Raw genomic sequence first — 18,181 nt, 5'->3', positions numbered from 1 at the left:
CCTTCCCTGCAACTCAGGACCCCAGGGGCTGAAATCACGCCTGCTGAGGGCTGCCGGCCATTCAGGGACCAGCAGCTCTCCATTACAGGCAACGCCACCCGGGGCAGTGGCTGCTGCTGATAGAGTACCCAGGGAGAGGCCTAGCATCACCAAGGGCCCCAGGCCATACGTGGGTGGGGGCAGGCTGGGAGTTACAGGAGGTGGGGGCCTGGGAGTTGGAGGCAAGGAGGGGTGCGGCTTCCAGCAGCAATGCCCCTGCCCATTACCAATTCCTCAACCTGGCACTATGTGCCTTTTGGGTTTGTCTATGGCTTCGGGAGGCACAGGAAAGCCGTGCCACTTGCACGTAATCCCGAGCCGAGCCACCACCTAAATTCTGATGGGCTCAGGGATGATTATAGTCAACTGGCTCAATAATGAGTCTAACTGACATCTCACCCGCTTGCGGTGGGTTAAACCCCATGTGCCCGTTCCTGTCTGCGACTTAATCGCACGAGGGTTTCTCCCCCCAGCCGGGAGACTGACGTGTGCGGCCTCTCCCCCCCACTGAGTAAGTGGGCCCAATCGCCATGTTTCCCACCGCGCCAGGCCGCATTAACTCCAGCCCCTACACCACAACCGATAATAAAGCGATGGCTGCAAGCACTAAGTTGTACCTGTGCTGGTGTTCATGGCTGTCTCAGAGATGTCAGCAGCCAGGGCAGAAGGGGGTGCGTCAAATCTCATAAGAGTCATCCTTACAGCCTATTTTGTTGAACAATCCTGACGTGATTGGTTGCCTTAAAGCCAGTCTCCTCTCCTTTTGGGGGACCAAATGCAGATTGGGTGTCCGCTTTGCAGAACACCTCCGTTCCATACACAAACCTGATCCCGATCTTCGGGTGGCCTGTCATTTTAATTCTCCATTTTGCTCTCCTGCTGGCAATTTTTTTTATTCGTCTGTGGGATGTGGGCGTCACTGGCTAGGCCAGCATTTATTGCCTAAATTGCCTTTGTTCAGGGGGCATTTTTAAGAGTCAACCACATTGCTGTGGGTCTGGAGTCACATGTAGGCCAGACCAGGTAAGGACGGCAGATTTCCTTCCCTAAAGTGCATTAGTGAACCAGATGGGTTTTTACAACAATCGACAATGGTTTCGTGGTCATCATTAGACTTTTAATTCCAGAAATTTACTGAATTAAAATTCCACCATCTGCCGTGGTGGGATTCGAACCCAGGTCCCCAGACATCTCTGTCCTTGGCCTGCTGTGGTGTCCCAGTGAAGCTCAATTCAAGCTCGAGGAACAGCACCTCATCTTTAGATTGGGCACTTTACAGCCTTCCGGACTCAACAATTGAGTTCAACAATTTCAAGCCAGAACCTGTGTTCCATTTTGTTTCCTTTACTTTGCACATTTTGGTTTTTCTCTTAATTTTTGCTTTCAGTCAGTAGCACACCTACTCTAGGTGCATCTGTTGTTTCTTTTCTTGCCCCTTTGGCCCTGGAAGACTAAGACAGAATTGTCCCAGATTTGCACCAAGTGCCATATTGTCCCATACCTGCCACATTAGTTATACATTCCCGGGAAACACGCCATCTCGATGGCGGGCGGGCTTTCATTCGCCCACCGCGCCATCACCTCACCGCTTCATCATGTTGGGCGCCATATTTAAAGTCCAGACGCGCGCACACGTCTCGGTGCTTCCAGCCCAGGACTACTGCAGGGAAGATGCCCACGGAAGGCAAAAAGACTGCAGCCCCCAGGTTTAGTGACCCATCACCAAAAAGCCTTTTAGATGCTGTGGAGGTCTGCCGCGATGTCCTCTACTCCCATCTGGCCACATGATGGGCAGCAGCGTGACCAACCAGGCTTGGGAGGTGTTGGCAGTGGTGATCAGTGCCAATGTTGCACAGAAGAGGTTGGCCATCCAATGCAGAGAGAGGATGAATGATCTCATCCGTGCAGCCAGGGTAAGGCAACCATCTCATCCCTCTAAACTCTCACACTCAAGCCCATCGCACATTCACTGGCGTCTCACTCACTGCCAGCTCAAGCGACATCACCACCCACTCTCACACATACCCTCACATGTCCATCTGGCCTCATCTCCTCTGGAGACTGCCTCCTCAGCCCTCACCCTCAAGGCCACTTGTACAGATCAACATGTGCCCCCAACCATACCCTGGGTTACCCCCCTTCCCCAGTACAGCCCTCGTCCTGCAGCCTCTTCCCTTGCCTGAGGCCACTTCTCCCCCTTCGCCAACCAAGCCCTAGCCCTGCAGCCACTGAAAAGCCACCCGCATGTGGCTGATCTGCCTGTGAGCCCCCTAAAAGTGATGTGGTGCTGCCTGCGAAGCCTGGCGCTGATGACTGCGAGTGCTGCCCGAAGCAAGGTAGGCAAACAAACCTTCAAGTCCTAAGCGAAGTGCAGCCCACCAGGTACATGTTGCTTATGTTCACCGGGCGGCGGGGGGGGGAGGAAACGGTTCCAGCGGGCAGGCCTTATCATGATATGCTGATGTATTACAATGAGGTTCCCAATGCCCGAAGGCAGGAAACGTGGTCCACTATCGCCAGGCTGAGGGGACAATCGCAAACTGGTTTCACGCCGTCGTGAAACCGATCGTGGCCATATTGTCCGTTCATGCCCCGAACATGCCCAATACCAGCTGGCACTGAAAATCCCGGCCCAACTCATCTGTCAGTCAGTCTCTCCTGCCTGCCTATCACAGACCTGCTTTTTGCCCTTGTCCCACCTACCCCTTGCTCAAAACCTCATGGCACCTCTGACTTTTCCCAGTTCTGACGAAAGGTTACAGACGGGAAATGTTAAGTGTTTCTCTCTCTCCACTGATGCTGCCTGACCTGCTGAGCATTTCCAGAATCTTCTGTTTTCCTTTCAGATTTACAGCAGCCGCAGTATTCTGCTTTTCAACTGTTGTCAGTTGGAGGCAGATATTCAACTAATGTCTTCAAGAGCAGCTTAGAATGAGTTAGGTGAACAAAAGCCCCGAGCCACGATTACCTGGCATGCAACTGACATTCCTGCTTCCTTTTATTCTCTTCGTAACATAACAAGTAACACAAAGATCAAGAATTCCCACTGGATTGCACATTGTCAAATTTATAGCTGCAGCAACGAAAAATCTTGTAGGCAGACCCTTGGGCAAGAAAATCTTTAGAAAGCTGAGAAAACCAAGGGTGAAAAGATTGCACAAAGCTAATGATGTTCCAATAATTATTCTCAAATCAAACCAGGTCTTCTTTAAATTCTGTCTTTCTGGGAGCCCAGAACATACCTGCCTCTGTCTGGAAGGGCAAACTCAGCCGATTCATCAAACTAAGACATGCAGCGCTGAGCGCATCATTAAAATACATTCAGTATTGAAATGAAATTATCCGTAGTGAATATTCCTTAGCCCTACTTTAGGACATGGGCAATAGGTGGAAATCTGATGACAGTACGCTCTGCCACATTTGCCAACCCCCTTAGTGCCCATTCAGCTCTGGCACCACCCGGAGTGGGCTTGATGAGTGAATGCATTTTTATCAGCTCCAAATGTTCTTAGCTTGTCAGTTATTATCTTCTAGATCAACCAATTTACTCCATTAACAGCTTAACCTATTTGATTAGTGCGAATATTTTGACAGGAACTGAAACATTTCTATCCACAAAATAAGTGAACCAAAACCTTTTGTCCTGTATCAAATCTCCTCCGAGATGTATGGATGCAGAAAATATCTGCTTCTGTAAAAAGTATGTTTTTTGTTGGGAGCATACGGGCTTGGCTGCCTCTGATGAATTCTCAAAGCAATATATCTTTTGTGTCCAGTCACACCATCTTGCTTCTGCCAGCTGTCCCCTACCTCTGAAAAGACAGAATGCGGGAAAAGGTAGGGGAGCGGGACTAGGTGGAATGCTCTTTTAGAGAGCCAGTGCAGACTCAATGGGCCGAATGGCCTCCTTTTGCAGTGTAACGTTACTGTGATTCTTATTGGTGATGGGAGGGGAGGAGAGGAGGACCTCTCAATGTGTATTAAGGCAGTCAGAGAGAATATACGTAGGAGCTACCATGGAGTCTAAAGGAGCTCAAGACATTTGAGGTCCAAAGTGATAGGAGGTTCCCTTGACTTTAAATTAAGGACAGTCTTGAGATCTACTCGGACTTATTAGAGGGAACAATATAATGAAGTGCTGCATCATCTTAAATGTTTCTCCAAAAGTAGCTGCCAAGTATCGGGCTAAGGTTTATAAATAGAATGGTTTTTTCCCAAGTTTGAGCAAACATTCTTTTTTATGACGTTATGTGTGATACATTTATTTATTTTTCCCCCAGCAATACTAAAGAGGTGAGGATAAACTAAAGTACCAAAGAATATCAGAAAATTGAAGGCGTTATTTCTCAACAGTAAACAGAATCTACATACAACAAAATTCTTAACTGCAAACCAATGCAGAATTGTTTTGTTCAATTCTACAGTCATAAGAGAAAATTGATGGGGAATTAATACTTCATTCAAGTTCATTTTAGATTACTGTGCAGTGCCTCAGGAACTGTGTAATGGGACAGGGAAGTGACCTTGAAATATGAAATAAAAAGAAGAAATGCTGGAAAAGCTCAGCAGGGCTGGCAACATCTGTGGGGAGAGAAACAAAATTAATGTTTCGAGTCTGTATGACTCTTCTTCAGAGCTGAAGAGAGGTAGAAATGTGATGGATTTTATGCTGTTGAAGAGAGGGGGTGAAGCAGGTGGAGGAAAATAGAAGGTCAGGGATAGCTGGGAGCTCAGAAGAGATTTAACAAAGATGTCATGGACACAAGACAAAGGGAGCGTTAATGATAGTGTTAAAGACTAAAGCAGGTGTTACTAGTGGCATTAAGGTCAGATAGCAGAATGTGTTAATAGCAGCACAAGGGTCAGCCCTTTCTGAAAGCAGAACAAGTTACAGACTGGCCCTTGGGGAAGGCCAGAGGGCAGAGGGCGGATGTTGGTGGGGGGAGAAAACCAAAATGGAGGATAGAGTTCATGGTCTGAAGTTGCTGAGCTCAATGTTAAGCCCAGAAGGCTGTGAAGTGAATTCAATAGTGGTTTGTTTCCATCAATCATCTCCGACACCTTTTAAAAATTAAGACTTATGCTGGGTTCTAGCTGCCCTGTTGGAAAGTCCAGTGAGAGCCAGCAGACAATTCAATCATAGTATTCTCAGCTGTGTTCGATGCTATTCCTGAACTGAGGTCCACCATAGTTCACTTTCCAGAAGTCACTGGATAGCAAGCAGGAATGGGGTCCCTGGTTGATTTTCCTTTTCTATATCCCAAATTGTATTATTATATTTAGGCTAATTATTATTCCTGCTACTGGACTTGGCTCAGATAATTCAACATAGTTTGTAAGAACAGCCTTTTGATGGAAATATCAGAGGCAAATGTAGAATCCTATCCCAACATGCATCACTTTCGGGAGAGGGGGTGGGGATAAGGAAATTGGGGATGTCGGGGCAATTGCTTGAAATGAATGTAACATACCAATGGGCTCCTTGAGGACGATTTCATACCTCCACTCAAAATGGGTGCAACGCCAGCAGTGTGCCCACCAAGACCTCCTGAACTCTTCAGCAGAAGGCCCAAACTATTTTCTTGTCCAGGCTTCATTGGGACACATTCGAGTGAGCTTCTCAGAACTCAGGCAGGCAGAAGCGGGCAAAATTCTAGCAGCTCCATGTGTGAGATGAAAATGTCAGGACCAAACGTGAGGGGCAGGTGAAAGATACACTGGAGGGGGATAGTGGGGGCACTATTCACTGACTGGCATTGGGCTCCAATACCTGCATGGTTCGCGGAATAGCATTCCTGTCGGTTAGGCTGCTCACCTCCTGGTACAAATCTCTCTCCATTTGTGCTGGAAAATTGCAAACGGGATCCTCTGACTCCAAGTGGTTGCCAATTTGCATATATTGGTTTCAGCCAGGAGTGGTCTACAGCCAATTAGAAGCCCACCAGAAATTTGTACCAAGAAGCATTCGGATTTCTAAGGGGTGCCCAGTGTATCCCTGCGGAATGACAATGTTAGAAATGCAGGTCCATTTAAGAATAAACCAGGGCAAGCTTCGGAGTGAATTGAGAGCAGGTGATGCTCATTGAAGCCTGTACTGAAGAGCTGGGTTTTTCCCTCGGTAGGTGGGTTTTGCTTCTGGACAGAGGGAGGTGCCAGAAGGAATGAGTGGAAACTGGTATTTGTACTGAACTACAGTTTAACAATAAAACAGTTGTGATTCACAGCATGTCTTCTGCTGCCTGATTCGGTAAATGGACATCCACGGAATACCTCGTAAATGGAATGGGTAGCTATTGAATGGTGTGTTTCTTATCTTCTGGAAGAAGTTTCATGATGATTGCATATCCCATCGCTACTAAGTAGATATATTCCTTTTATGTTATCCAAGAGACAATGAATAAATGAATTAAAACAGCGACGTCAGTTTAGTGTAACATATCCACTGTCCTAGGATTCTGTACCATGCCTTTTGAAAGCCCAAACAAATCCTGTTATGTGTAATACTGATACCGCGCCTAGGGTTTAGGGATGTATCAGTTTAATAAATAATATTAAAATACAGTATTTTAAAACATGAGAAGTTGTTGGCTTTTGTTTGGAAAAAAATGTGCATTTTAAACAATTCCCATTTGAAGAAGTTCCAGATGTGCTGTTTAGAATTGTAACTGTATTTACTAACTAGTTGTCTCACCTGAACTTCCACGTTGCCAGGTGAGTCAGCTAGGTGAGTAGCGGCAGCTAAGTTTTTGGGGTATTGAACATTGTCTTGTGGATAAAAATGAAGTGTTGTCAATCAGCCGACACAGGGCAGGTGAAAGTGGTCCAGTGCCAGTAGCGCAAAATTTTACAAGCAGCCACCCCCCCAGCCCAATCTTCCGCCTACAAACTCACTGGCGGGGGGAGCGTAAAATCCAGCCCTTGTTTGCATGAATGCCCTTTTTTTGGTAAATGTGATCTTCAAACCTGGTTGATGCAATGGGGATAATTTGCAACTTTGCTGCCTGGTAGAGGCAGGAACCGTCACCACATTTAAGAAATATTTAGACGAGCGCTTGAAATGCCATAGCATTCAGGGCTACGGGCCAAGTGCTGGGTAAATGGGATTAGAATAGACAGGTGCTTGATGGCTGGCATGGACAGGATGGGCCAAAGGGCCTGTTTCTGTGCTGTCTAACTCTATGACTCTAGTGCTCTGCCAGAGTGCATCAACTGCTCACTGTCGAGCCCCTCGCCAACTTGTGTTCTTGGAGCAGGTCTGTAAAGGCTGGGCAACCGACTCCACAAAGTTATTACCCAGGGAGCGAAGTTCAAAGTGACCCCGAATCATCGGGCGGAATTTTCCAGCCCCATCACAGCGGGGGCGGGGTTGAAAAATGCGGCGAGCCATTCAAATGTCCGTTGACTTTGACGGGACCGGAAGATCCCGCCGGTGGGAGGGGCCTGAAAATTCCGGCCATCGGATCACAAAGCACAGGAGGAGGCTATTTGGCCCACTGTCCCCTTCCTGGCTCATTGGAAGAGCCTTTGATAATGATGTGATCTCTGTGGACAGTATTTATGCATTTTATTGCCAAAAAAAAATGCCGGCCAACTATTATTCTGAAAACTCTACAAATACCAACCCTCCCCGTCACAACCACCACACCAAATACTCTCCTGAAAGTCCACATTCAGAAAGCCATCCTTCATATCTGCCCTCTAAACCCCTCTAACATGAGACGGCCATGTGAACTGAAACAGCGGAACTGTGAACGATGCCTCTGGCTATCTTTGATACCCTGCTACTTCCGGACTCTGCTCAAGAGTGCCTGGAATCACTGGTAACATCTCCATTCTAGGCTGGCAAAGCTCCGAGGCAGATGATGCCTGGCCCGATGCACTAAAAAGTTTCAATTTTCACATCAAAGAATGTAACAACTAATTTTAATCACCGGACGCTCATTTATATCTGGATATGAAGCACTGTCAAAATGGAACAACAGATTTTATTGTCGTTTGGTAATTAAGAACAGTCCTACCTTGAATGCCAGACCCTGCATGACATGATTTCAGCAGCTGTTTGTACAAAAATAATAGTCAGTGATTACAAACCAAAAATGCAAATAAAATAAAATGCCAATGTTGAATAAAACATTTTTAAAATGTCTTTTACATTTGAATTCTAATGGGAAAAAACCCAATAAATTCAACATGATCTTTTGGATAGTTACATTTTCTCATTAAACGATTACTAATGTAGCAACAAAAAGCATAAAATGTCTGCTAATGCATGTTCATTTTCCAGAAGGCACTGTGAATAAGAGTTTGTAGGACAATGAATGGAAGGATGCAGACAAAAAAATTACAGAGATGGAGGCAAACGAAAGGATGCTAAAAATATCTGGATGTTGTCAAGATTTCAACTGCAGCTCACAGATGAATTGTGCTGATGATTATTAAGCAACATACCTCTACTTAACAATTAGACTGCAGTTGGAAGACATATAGAGCCCACCACCAAGCTGACTGTACAAATAACAGATTGCGCCTTCGAAACATCTTCAGCAGAAAATGCTCTTGAGGTTTTGATGAAGGTACTCAAACAGATTTGCAAAGGTTCGCATCATACAATGAGCAGTGCTAAAGGAGAATTTGGGCTTGCAGATGTCACAAAAGCGCAAGAAAAGAGACAAAGCATTCTAACAGTATATCAAAATTTTTGATTACTGTAAAATATGGAATTGTATAGCGTGGAACACTCCTTAACAGCCAGCTTATTTTTCTCATTCCCCCCCATCGCCATCAGTGGCCTCCTCAAAGAAACGTATACATGTTTGCAACTAATTCTACTTTGGCAAGACATTTTAGACAAGGGAAGCCATGTATGTGCTGGAGTCAAACTGTGGCAGGTAAGGCGAGGCTTTAGGAATCTGAGGGACTTGGCATCATAAATATTTGGTGATGAATGCAGAACTGGCCTGGTACTTGTGTGGCGTGAATGTTACTTGCCACTTGTCACAGAACCTTTGAAAAGTTACAGCACAGGAGGCCATTCGGCCCATCTTGTCCATGCCAGCCCGAGGACACCCAGGTGCCCTTTCTAATCCCACCTTCCTGCACCCGGCCCATAGCCCTGCAGCTTACAGCACTTAAGGTGCAGATCCAGGTACTTTTTAAAAAGAGTTTAGAGTTTCTGCCTCTACCACCAACTTGGGCAGCGAATTCCAGACACCCGCTACCCTCTGGGTAAAAAAGTTCTTCCTCATGTCCCCCCTACACCTTCTGCCACTTATCTTGAATCTATGTCCCCTGGTTCTAGAATTCTCCACCAAGGGAAACAATTTTATCCTGTCCACTCTAACTATTCCCCTCATAGTTTTGTACACCTCAATCAAGTCACCTCTCAGCCTTCTTTGTTCTAAGGAAAATAACCCCAATCTATCCAATCTCTCCGCGTAGCTACACTTTTCTACCCCGGCAACATTTTTGTAAACCTCCTCTGCACTCTCTCCTGACCTATTACGTCCTTCCTGTAATTTGGTGACCAGAACTGCACACAATACTTCAGTTGTGGCCTCACCAGTGTTTTATACAATTCCAACATTATATCCTTACTTTTATATTCTATACCTCTGCCAATGAAGGAGAGTATTCCACATGCTTTCTTTACAACCTTGTCTACTTGAACTGCTGCCTTCAAGGACCTGTCTACTTGTACACCAAGATCTCTCACTTCATCTACCCCTCTTAGTATATTCCTATTTACTGTGTGATCCCTGTAACTGTTCGACCTCCCTAAATGTATGACCTCACATTTCTCTACGTTAAAATCCATCTGCCACTTTACCACCCACTCCACCAACCCATCTATATCATTTTGGAGATTATGACTATCCTCTAGACTATCCACTACTCGGCCAATCTTTGTGTCATCTGCAAATTTCCCAATCGTACCCCCCACGTTCACGTCCAGATCGTTAATATATAACACAAACAGCAAGGGTCCCAACACCGAGCCCTGTGGAACACCACTTAAGACAACTTTCCATTCGCAAGGGCATCCATCGACCAAGGCTAGGATTATATTGCCCCACCAGGGTGTGTCTCCCCCCGGTGGATGAGGCAAGCCATTTAAATCTCCATGCAGTACGGCGGGACCATAGTATCGCGTTGGGCGGGAGTGGCCATAAAATCCAGGCCCAAGTCTGGATATTGACCAGATCTTGCTGCATTTGGACATGGACTGCTCCAGTATCTGAGGAATTGTGAATGGTGCTGAACATTGTGCAATCATCAGCGAACATCCCCACTTCTGACCTTATGATGGAAGGAAGGTCATTGATGAAGCAGCTGAAGATCGTTGGGCTGAGGACACTACCCTGAGGAACTCCTGCAGTCATGTCCTAGAACTGAGATGATTGACCTCCAACTACCACAACCATCTTCCTTTGTGCTAGGTATAACTCCATTGATTCCAGTTTTGCTAGGGCTCCTTGATGCCACACTTAGTTAAATGCTGCCTTGATGTCAAGGGCAGTCACTCTCACCTCACCTCGGGAGTTCAGTTCTTTTGTCCATGTTTGGATCAAGGCTGTATTGAGGTCAGAAGCTGAGTGACCCTGGCAGAACCCAAACTGAGCATTAGTGAGCAGGTTATTGCTAAGCAAGTGCAGCTTGATAGCACTGCTGATGACCCCTTCCTTTACTCTACTGATGATTGAGAGCAGACTGATTGGGTGGTAATTGGCTGGGTTGGATTTGTTCTGCATTTTGTTTACAAGTCATACCTGGGCAATTTCCCATATTGCCGGGTAGATGCCAATGTTGTAGCTGTACTGGAATGACTTGGCTATGGGCGTGGCAAGTTCTGGAGCACAACATTTCAGGATTATTGCTGCAATATTGTCAGGGTCTGTTGCATTTCTAGTATCCAGTGCCTTCAGCCGTTTCTTGATATCACATGGAGTGAATTGCATTGGCTGAAGACTGGCATCTGTGATGCTGGGGACCTCCGGAGAAGGTCGAGATGGATCATCCACTCGGCACTTCTGGCTGAAGATTGTTTCGACTGCATCAGCCTTACCGTTTGCACTGATGTGCTGGGCTCCTCCATCATTGAGGATGGGGATATTTGTGGAGCCTCCTCCTCCAGTGAGTTGTTTAATTGTCCACCACCATTCACAACTGGATGTGGCAGGACTGCAGAGCTTAGATCTGATCCGTTGGTTGTGGAATTGCTTAGCTCTGTCTATCACTTGCTGCTTATGCTGTTTGGCACGCAAGTAGTCCTCTGTTGTAGCTTCACCATGTTGACAACTCATTTTTAGGAATGCCTGGTGCTGCTCCTGGTATGTCCTCCTGCACTCTTCATTGAACCAGAGTTGATCCCCTGGCTTGAGGGCAATGGTGGAGTTACCCCAAGGTCTATCATTATATAACTATTAATGCTTGGTTGCTTTCCATAAACTGAAATTATCCTAGCAGGGCGTTTCTATGTTCACAATTTGATTGAAAGCGCAAAGAGGTTATTCAAGGATTAGCTGTCTTTCATGTGGGGTTATGAATTCAAGTCTGTTTGCTTTGATAAGGGATTAAGTACTGGAGGAACTTTTAATGTTTTGAATGGGCTTTGATGAATGGGGTCGTTTTGATTATAGTGAAAATTCTAATAGATATTTAGATCTTCATTTTATTTAATCTCAACATGGCTCCTGATGTCTGCCCATAATGGGCACTGGGTTAGTTGGTATGGAGGGAGTGAGGGCCAAGGTTGGTGGGTTGGGGGGGGGGCATGTGTTGGCATGAAGGCAACAAGGTCCATGGGGGTGAGTGGGGGCATGTTGGCATTAAGCTGCTATGCAGGCTGTAGGGGCCATGGTGGGGTTGGTGGAGGGGCGCATGAGTTGGCATGGATGGGGTGGGGGCTAAGTGCCTAATATTTATTAACACAACCCGGCCTTTTAAAAAGCCCGCCGTAGCACTCGGCCGCTTCCAATCTCCATCTGGGGTCTGACTCCATCCCGTACCGGCTGCCCTCCCAATCCACGGGGGGAGGGGGGAAGCGTGGGGAGATTGCGCCACATGTGACACTTTTTCCTGAGCCAAGTGCCTGGAGTCAGGAAATTTCCCAACTCAAGCTACTTGCCTCAGGAGCGAAACTCCAGCCCTGCAACTCCATGCTGGGGTGACGTTCAGTGAACAGCAGGCGCTCATCAGTCTCTCGCAAAGCTATCCATTTTTCATGTGTGTAAGGCTTCATGGCAATGTTGGCAGTTTAATCAGTTGGGATGATAACGGCTGACCTGACGTCCACACATGCCCCGTCCCAGAGGTTATGCTGCATAACAATCAGGGGCAGAAACATTGACTAATATTCCCCCACCCACCCTATTTCCCTAATGCAGGAAGATTTCAGCATAACACTAAGATCAGCTAACTCAGCTTAGGCTAGAGACAGAACGTGGGTTTTTTTTTGCCCTGCACGGCTCACCTGGAGGCCCTTGTGCCGCAATGGGTAGCATCCCTGCCTCTGAGCCAGAAGCTCCAGGTTCGAGTCCGAACCCAGGACTTGACAGCCAAGAAAGGTGTGTCCCTAACCTGGCCAAACAGGATGAGTATCAACCTTGAAATCCTTCCAACACACCCCAATGGCAGGCGTTAAGAACAGGAGAGATTCCTGGTCAGCCATGTGATGGAAAGGAAATTGGAACCTCTACCATCACTATCCATCGCTTCAGACTACAACATGCACGTAAAAGTGCATGTTGCCACAGCAACTCAGACACCGGGAGTGAACTGTAGCACACCACCGCTCAACTAGTTGCTTGGCCTTAATGAGCTGATCCAGCAAATTAACCATGAGCCAGGTTTTAGGATCATGCCAATTTGAATAAATATGTATTTTAATGTAAGGCCTGATGTCTGGTTTAAGACTGAGTGAAACTGACTGCAGAATGAGCTGCAAACCCTAAGACAATTGTTTTCTTCATCAGCTAGGCTGGGAGATTAGATTGTCCACCCATTGCAGAACTTGCCAAAAAATTTATCCTATTGAAACCAATGGGTTCAAAACAGGCAGACAGATTACTGTTGAGGAGGCTGAAATGAAAATGTACTTCTGTATTTCTGTTTGAGATGGGTGACCTGACAGAACCATCAAAGACTCCCAAACAGTGTACGTTGTTGCATTCCGTTCATAGAAACTATTTTCAATTCAGCTGCAATGATGAATGCCATTGAATAATTACTGAAGCAATGGCTTCCTTGACCCATAAAATTAATTATCCAAAGATCTGTTTTGAAAAGAACTATTAATATGATAGCCATTTTCTAAAGACACAGGCTATGAAATGTAAGACAACCCAATGTATTTGAAAATCTGAAATTTTGAAAATGGCTAGCCTACACAAGTTAGTATTCAAATTGTGAAGTTTTATAAAAATGCATGATCGAAATCCAATTTAAGACTAAGATCTTAGTGACTCTTGCCTGTAGTATTTAGTTTGTGAACGGCAGCAAATTTATTTGTTAATCTGCACCGTTCTAAGAGGCATTCTGTTTAATACAAGTCTTTGTGACCAAAGCTTGACTTTAGTTTTCAAAAAGTAGACAATCTGTCCAAATGCTAATTATAAAGATTAATAGAATTGTTCGGAAAATTCACGATGCATACCCGAGCTGTTCTGTACTCGACCCATTTTTTTTTTTAAAGGCAGTAGCTATTTAGAATTTAATGTCACGTCAACCTCAAATGATAATTTGCACCGATCCTCTATATGATGCTAGGGGACAACATCACGCTTTGGAATTCATGCTGTGCTTTTTTGGCGAATCCTTTTGTTCCATGCATCAAAGAACAAAGAGCTCAAATAGCTCGGTACATGGGTTCTACAATTAACTAGTAATTAAATCACAATCCCACTTTTTGTGCTTGTTCAGCTCTTGTGCTTTTGACAGATGAACGAGGAGAAAGGCTCGGAATAAATAATTCTTTGTGTAACTATTCCCTTATCCCTTATTCTACAAAACAGCCTGGCTTGTGCAGTGTTTTCATCTGTGAAGAACTCATCATCGTGGACTCTCTGAGGTTCAGTAACGATGAAAACATGCCTTTCAGCTCATTAAATCCTTGATTGCATAGGCCCACAGAAAGGAAACCATGAGGGTTAGTTAAGAAAGTAAATAATCCCTTTGTTGTCCACCTCATCAACATGATGCCATCTAATGTCATATACTTTAATGTCTAGAACCTCTACCTGATCATTTTGTCTTTCCAAGCCTTCCAATTGTTCAAGTTGAGCCTTTTTTAATTGGTCCATTTCCTTAGATTGCTTCATTGCAAGCTACAAAGAAGGAAATGTTGCAGTTATATTACGCAGGAACCACACGCGGCAGGAGATTTTATTTTGCTGACATATATAACTGGTTAATGGTTTTCTTAAGCTTCTCGCACAAACTTTCTGCATCGGAATGCCAGAATTGGTTTTGGCGTTTGGAAAATCACGCCGGTGTATGTTTTACCTCAGTATAAAGTTGAGGAAGTGCACCACGTTCACAGTGACATTCCAATAACGTTAGTGAACAGGAAAAAATATACCCTTGACCTGTGACAGTATGTAAAAACATCTGTCAGTCATTTATGTCATTAATACACAAATATATCACGTTAAAGTCAAACGAGAATAAGATTAGCCTAGGCTCATTAGAATAAGGTGACGACCTCTTAACCCTGAGCTTGCTGAATAACTAAAGATCTCACTTGGTTAAAACAACAAGCCCTGAAATTTTCAAGGCAACTGGTGGAAATACTAGGGCCAATTTTCTTTCAGGACCACGTACTGGGCACCAGACAGGCATGGCATACCAGGAGGGTGCTGAACTGAAAGCAGAAAATGCTCTGACAGTGTCGTCTTCCATATTCGGGCACCAAATATTCCTTCCTATTTCGATACCAGGAACATATGAACAGGAGGTGACCATTTAGTCCCTTAGCCCGTTGCACCATTCAGTGAGATCACGGCCGATCCATGGTCAAGCTCCATATAGCTGCCATTGCAACATCCCTTGATAGCTTTGGCTAACAAAAATCTATTGATCTCAGCTTTAAAAGTAGGAATTGATCGAGCATCAATTGCCATTTGCAGAAGTGTGTTCGAAACTTCCACCATCCTTTGTGTGGAGAAGTGTTGCTTAATTTCACTCCTGAAAGGGTCGGCTCTAATTTTATGACTATGCCCCCTAGTCCTAGGCTCCCCAACCAGTGGAAATAGTTTCTCCCTATCTGTTTGCCTGATTTATGAATTTTCTTACACTTACTCCAACCTTATATACTGCATTCATTACTTACGATGCAATCAGGAAGACCAAACATGGATTGGGTGATTACATTTCCTGACATCTCTGTTCTAGCTGAAAGCGCAATCCTGAATTTCCAGCTCCCGCTCTAACCCTTTTCTCTTGGGGCTTCCACAATGTTTCAATAAAACTCAACACAAGCTTGAGGTACACCTTCCTATATCAACAACTTATATTTACATGGAGCTTTAAATCTAGTGTTACGTCCCAAGGTACTTCGCAAGAGCACATCAGGAGATATTCGGGCAGGTGACCAAATGTTTGGTCAAAGAGGTAGGTCTTAAGGAGGGTCTTAAAGGGAGGGAGATGAAGATGTTTAGATAGACAATTCTTAGAGCCTAAATAGCTGAAGGCATTGCTGCCAATGGTGGGGCAAAGAAAATTCTGGAAGTGCAGGATTTCAGAAATGGAGGAGTGCAAAGTTTTTTTTTCTAAATCTATTAATTCATTGGATGTAGGCATTGCTGGAAAGGTCAGCAATATATTGCCTATCCCTATTTGCCCTTGAGGTAGTGGTAATGAGTCACTTTCTTGAACTGCTGCAGTCCGTGTAGTGGAGGTACTGTTAGTCGGTTCCAGGATTTTCACCCCCTGATGAGGAAGGAATGGCCAATATAATTCCAAGTCAGGAGGCTGTGCAATTTGGAGGGGAACTTGCGGGTGGCCATATTCCCAGGCACCTGCTGCCCTCGTCCTCCCAGGTGGTAGAAGTCCCAGGTTTGGGAGGTTTGTTGGAAGGAGTCATAGCGAGTTGCTGCAATGCAACATGCAGATGCTTTACATTGCAGGTTCTATGTAATGGTGGAGGTGGAGGGAGTGGCTGCTTTGTCCTGGACGGTGTCGAGCTTCTTGAGTACTGTTGGAGCTGCACTGATCCAGGCAAGTAGATTGTCGAATGGATTTGGGGAATGAGTAGGTGGGGCAGAATAGCCAGCCTCTGAACTGTTCTCATAGCCACAATGGTTAAGTGACTGGTCCGGTTAAGATTCTTGTCAGTGGTTCTCGGAGGATTGTAGGGCTGGAGGTGGTTACAGAAATAGGGAGGGATGGATTTGAACACAGGGATGAGAATTTTGAATTTTAGGCATTGCTGGACTGGGAGCCAGTGTAGGTCAGTGAACACAGGATGGTGGGTGAACGGGATTTGGTGCGAGTCAGGATATGGATAATACAGTCTACTCCTGTTCCTAGTTCTTGACAGTTGACACCTATGGAGGGTGGAAGGTAGGAAGCTGGCCAGGAGAGCATTGAAATAAGCAAGATTGGAAATAAAAAAGTCATGGGTGAGAGTTTCAACATCAGACAGGCATTACCAATATGCACTTTGCAGCCCTCTGGCCTTAACATCAGGCCTGAACCACAGCTTCTATTTTTTTTCTCAGACACCGGGTATTGGTAAAGTCGGATGGGGGCACGAGCGTTTCCAGGAATGGGGGGAGGTTGTGTTCTCGTGCTTGGGATAGGGTTTTCCTATTGGTTCATGGTTATCAGGATGATCTACCCTCCAGGGGCAGAATTTAAGCCCCCACCCCCCACCTCGCCACCCCGGCGGTAGGTTTGGAGGCAGGGAGGGAGAGGGTTGGGCAGGCCGCCACCTTCCCCATTTTGCCAGATTAATTCCGGGTGGGAAGGGCTCGTGGATGGCCTTCCTGCTCCAGACGCTAATTAAGGTTCTTAAATGAGCAATTAATACCCACTTAGGAGCCTCATTCCTCTGCCACTGGTTTTTAACCAGTATCCATGGGAACACCGCCACCTGGAAGTTTCCCTCCAAGCCACTCACCATCCTGACTTGGAAATATATCACCGTTTCCTTCACTGTCACTGGGTCAAAATCCTGGAACTCCCTCACTAACAGCACTGTGGGTGTACCTACACCACTTGGACTGCAGCGGTTCAAGAAGGCAGTTCACCACCACCTTCTCAAGGGCAATTAGGGATGGACAATAAATGCTGGACTAACCAGTGACGCCCACATCCCACGAATGAATTAAAAAAAAGTGACGGACAGAGGAGTCGCCCGGAACGGGTTTCCGGGGTCAGGGTTTTGGGGGGAGGGGACGTCCCTCGTTTAGAAGCACTCGGTGCCTGATTGAGGGACCTGGCATCAGGAAGGAGGGAGTCTGCTGAGAGGTACATTGCCTGCATCTACCGTCGCTCCCCTGATGGCGCTTACGGCAGTGAGGAGTTGCCAACCTCTGACTGCCTAACAGCTCCGGGGGCAGAGGTCGATTTCTGCCCCAGGGGTCCTGGATCTCGGTGAAGGCCCGCTGTGGCCACCTAAGTGCCTGACTGGCACTTAATGCAGCGGGCTTACCCCAAAGGAGGCAAAGCGGGGCTCTCGCCAGGTCTCCGGCGAGACACCCAGCACCTGGATTAAATTCCATCCAATATTCCTACAGCGCTCCAAATCATTTTCCATCATCTACTGTCTAATACAACGGGAGTGCAAAATGATGCAGCTCATGATGAGGGGCTGGCTAATTCAGCCCACTTCCTCCAATAGACCGAACCTAAATTACTGCTGAATTACAGATACAACATATAATCAATGGAATTAAATATTTGCAGTAGTATACGGTCACATACCCGTTTCCTTTCCTCCAAGAACTTTTTAGTGTTGCTGCTGTTCAGTTCCCTGACTCGCCTGAAAAGAGAGAGCATCAAAACCTTTGGATGGGTCTTTGCAGCAAATTTTAACAGCAACTGCCCTCTCTGAAAACATGCCGCACGGATACATTCGGGCTCTCTACCGCCACTATCGACAATGATTCCCTAAACGTATGAATTCAAATGCACTGAAATGAAA

At 45.9% G+C, this 18,181-nt stretch overlaps 1 protein-coding gene across 3 annotated transcripts in view; it reads right to left on the bottom strand.

Moving 5' to 3' along the window:
• Positions 1 to 18,181, bottom strand: part of plcb4a (phospholipase C, beta 4a) — a 459,248-nt gene that overhangs the window by 15,219 nt on the left and 425,848 nt on the right. For 2 of the 3 annotated variants that reach the window (XM_078556436.1, XM_078556437.1), the window contains 3 exons: positions 17,962 to 18,019; positions 14,274 to 14,360; positions 8,058 to 8,094 (listed from right to left, as the gene is read on the bottom strand). In XM_078556436.1, the coding sequence (XP_078412562.1) occupies positions 8,058 to 8,094; positions 14,274 to 14,360; positions 17,962 to 18,019 (182 nt within the window). The remainder of the gene's footprint in view (positions 1 to 8,057; positions 8,095 to 14,273; positions 14,361 to 17,961; positions 18,020 to 18,181) is intronic. The other variant, XM_078556438.1, reaches the window with a different exon arrangement.

Source organism: Cetorhinus maximus, chromosome 14, assembly GCF_964194155.1.
Source record: "Cetorhinus maximus chromosome 14, sCetMax3.hap1.1, whole genome shotgun sequence".
NCBI lineage: Eukaryota > Metazoa > Chordata > Chondrichthyes > Lamniformes > Cetorhinidae > Cetorhinus > Cetorhinus maximus.
The sequence above is the reverse complement of the archived record's forward strand: the minus strand, read 5'-3'. Positions and strand labels throughout refer to the sequence as shown.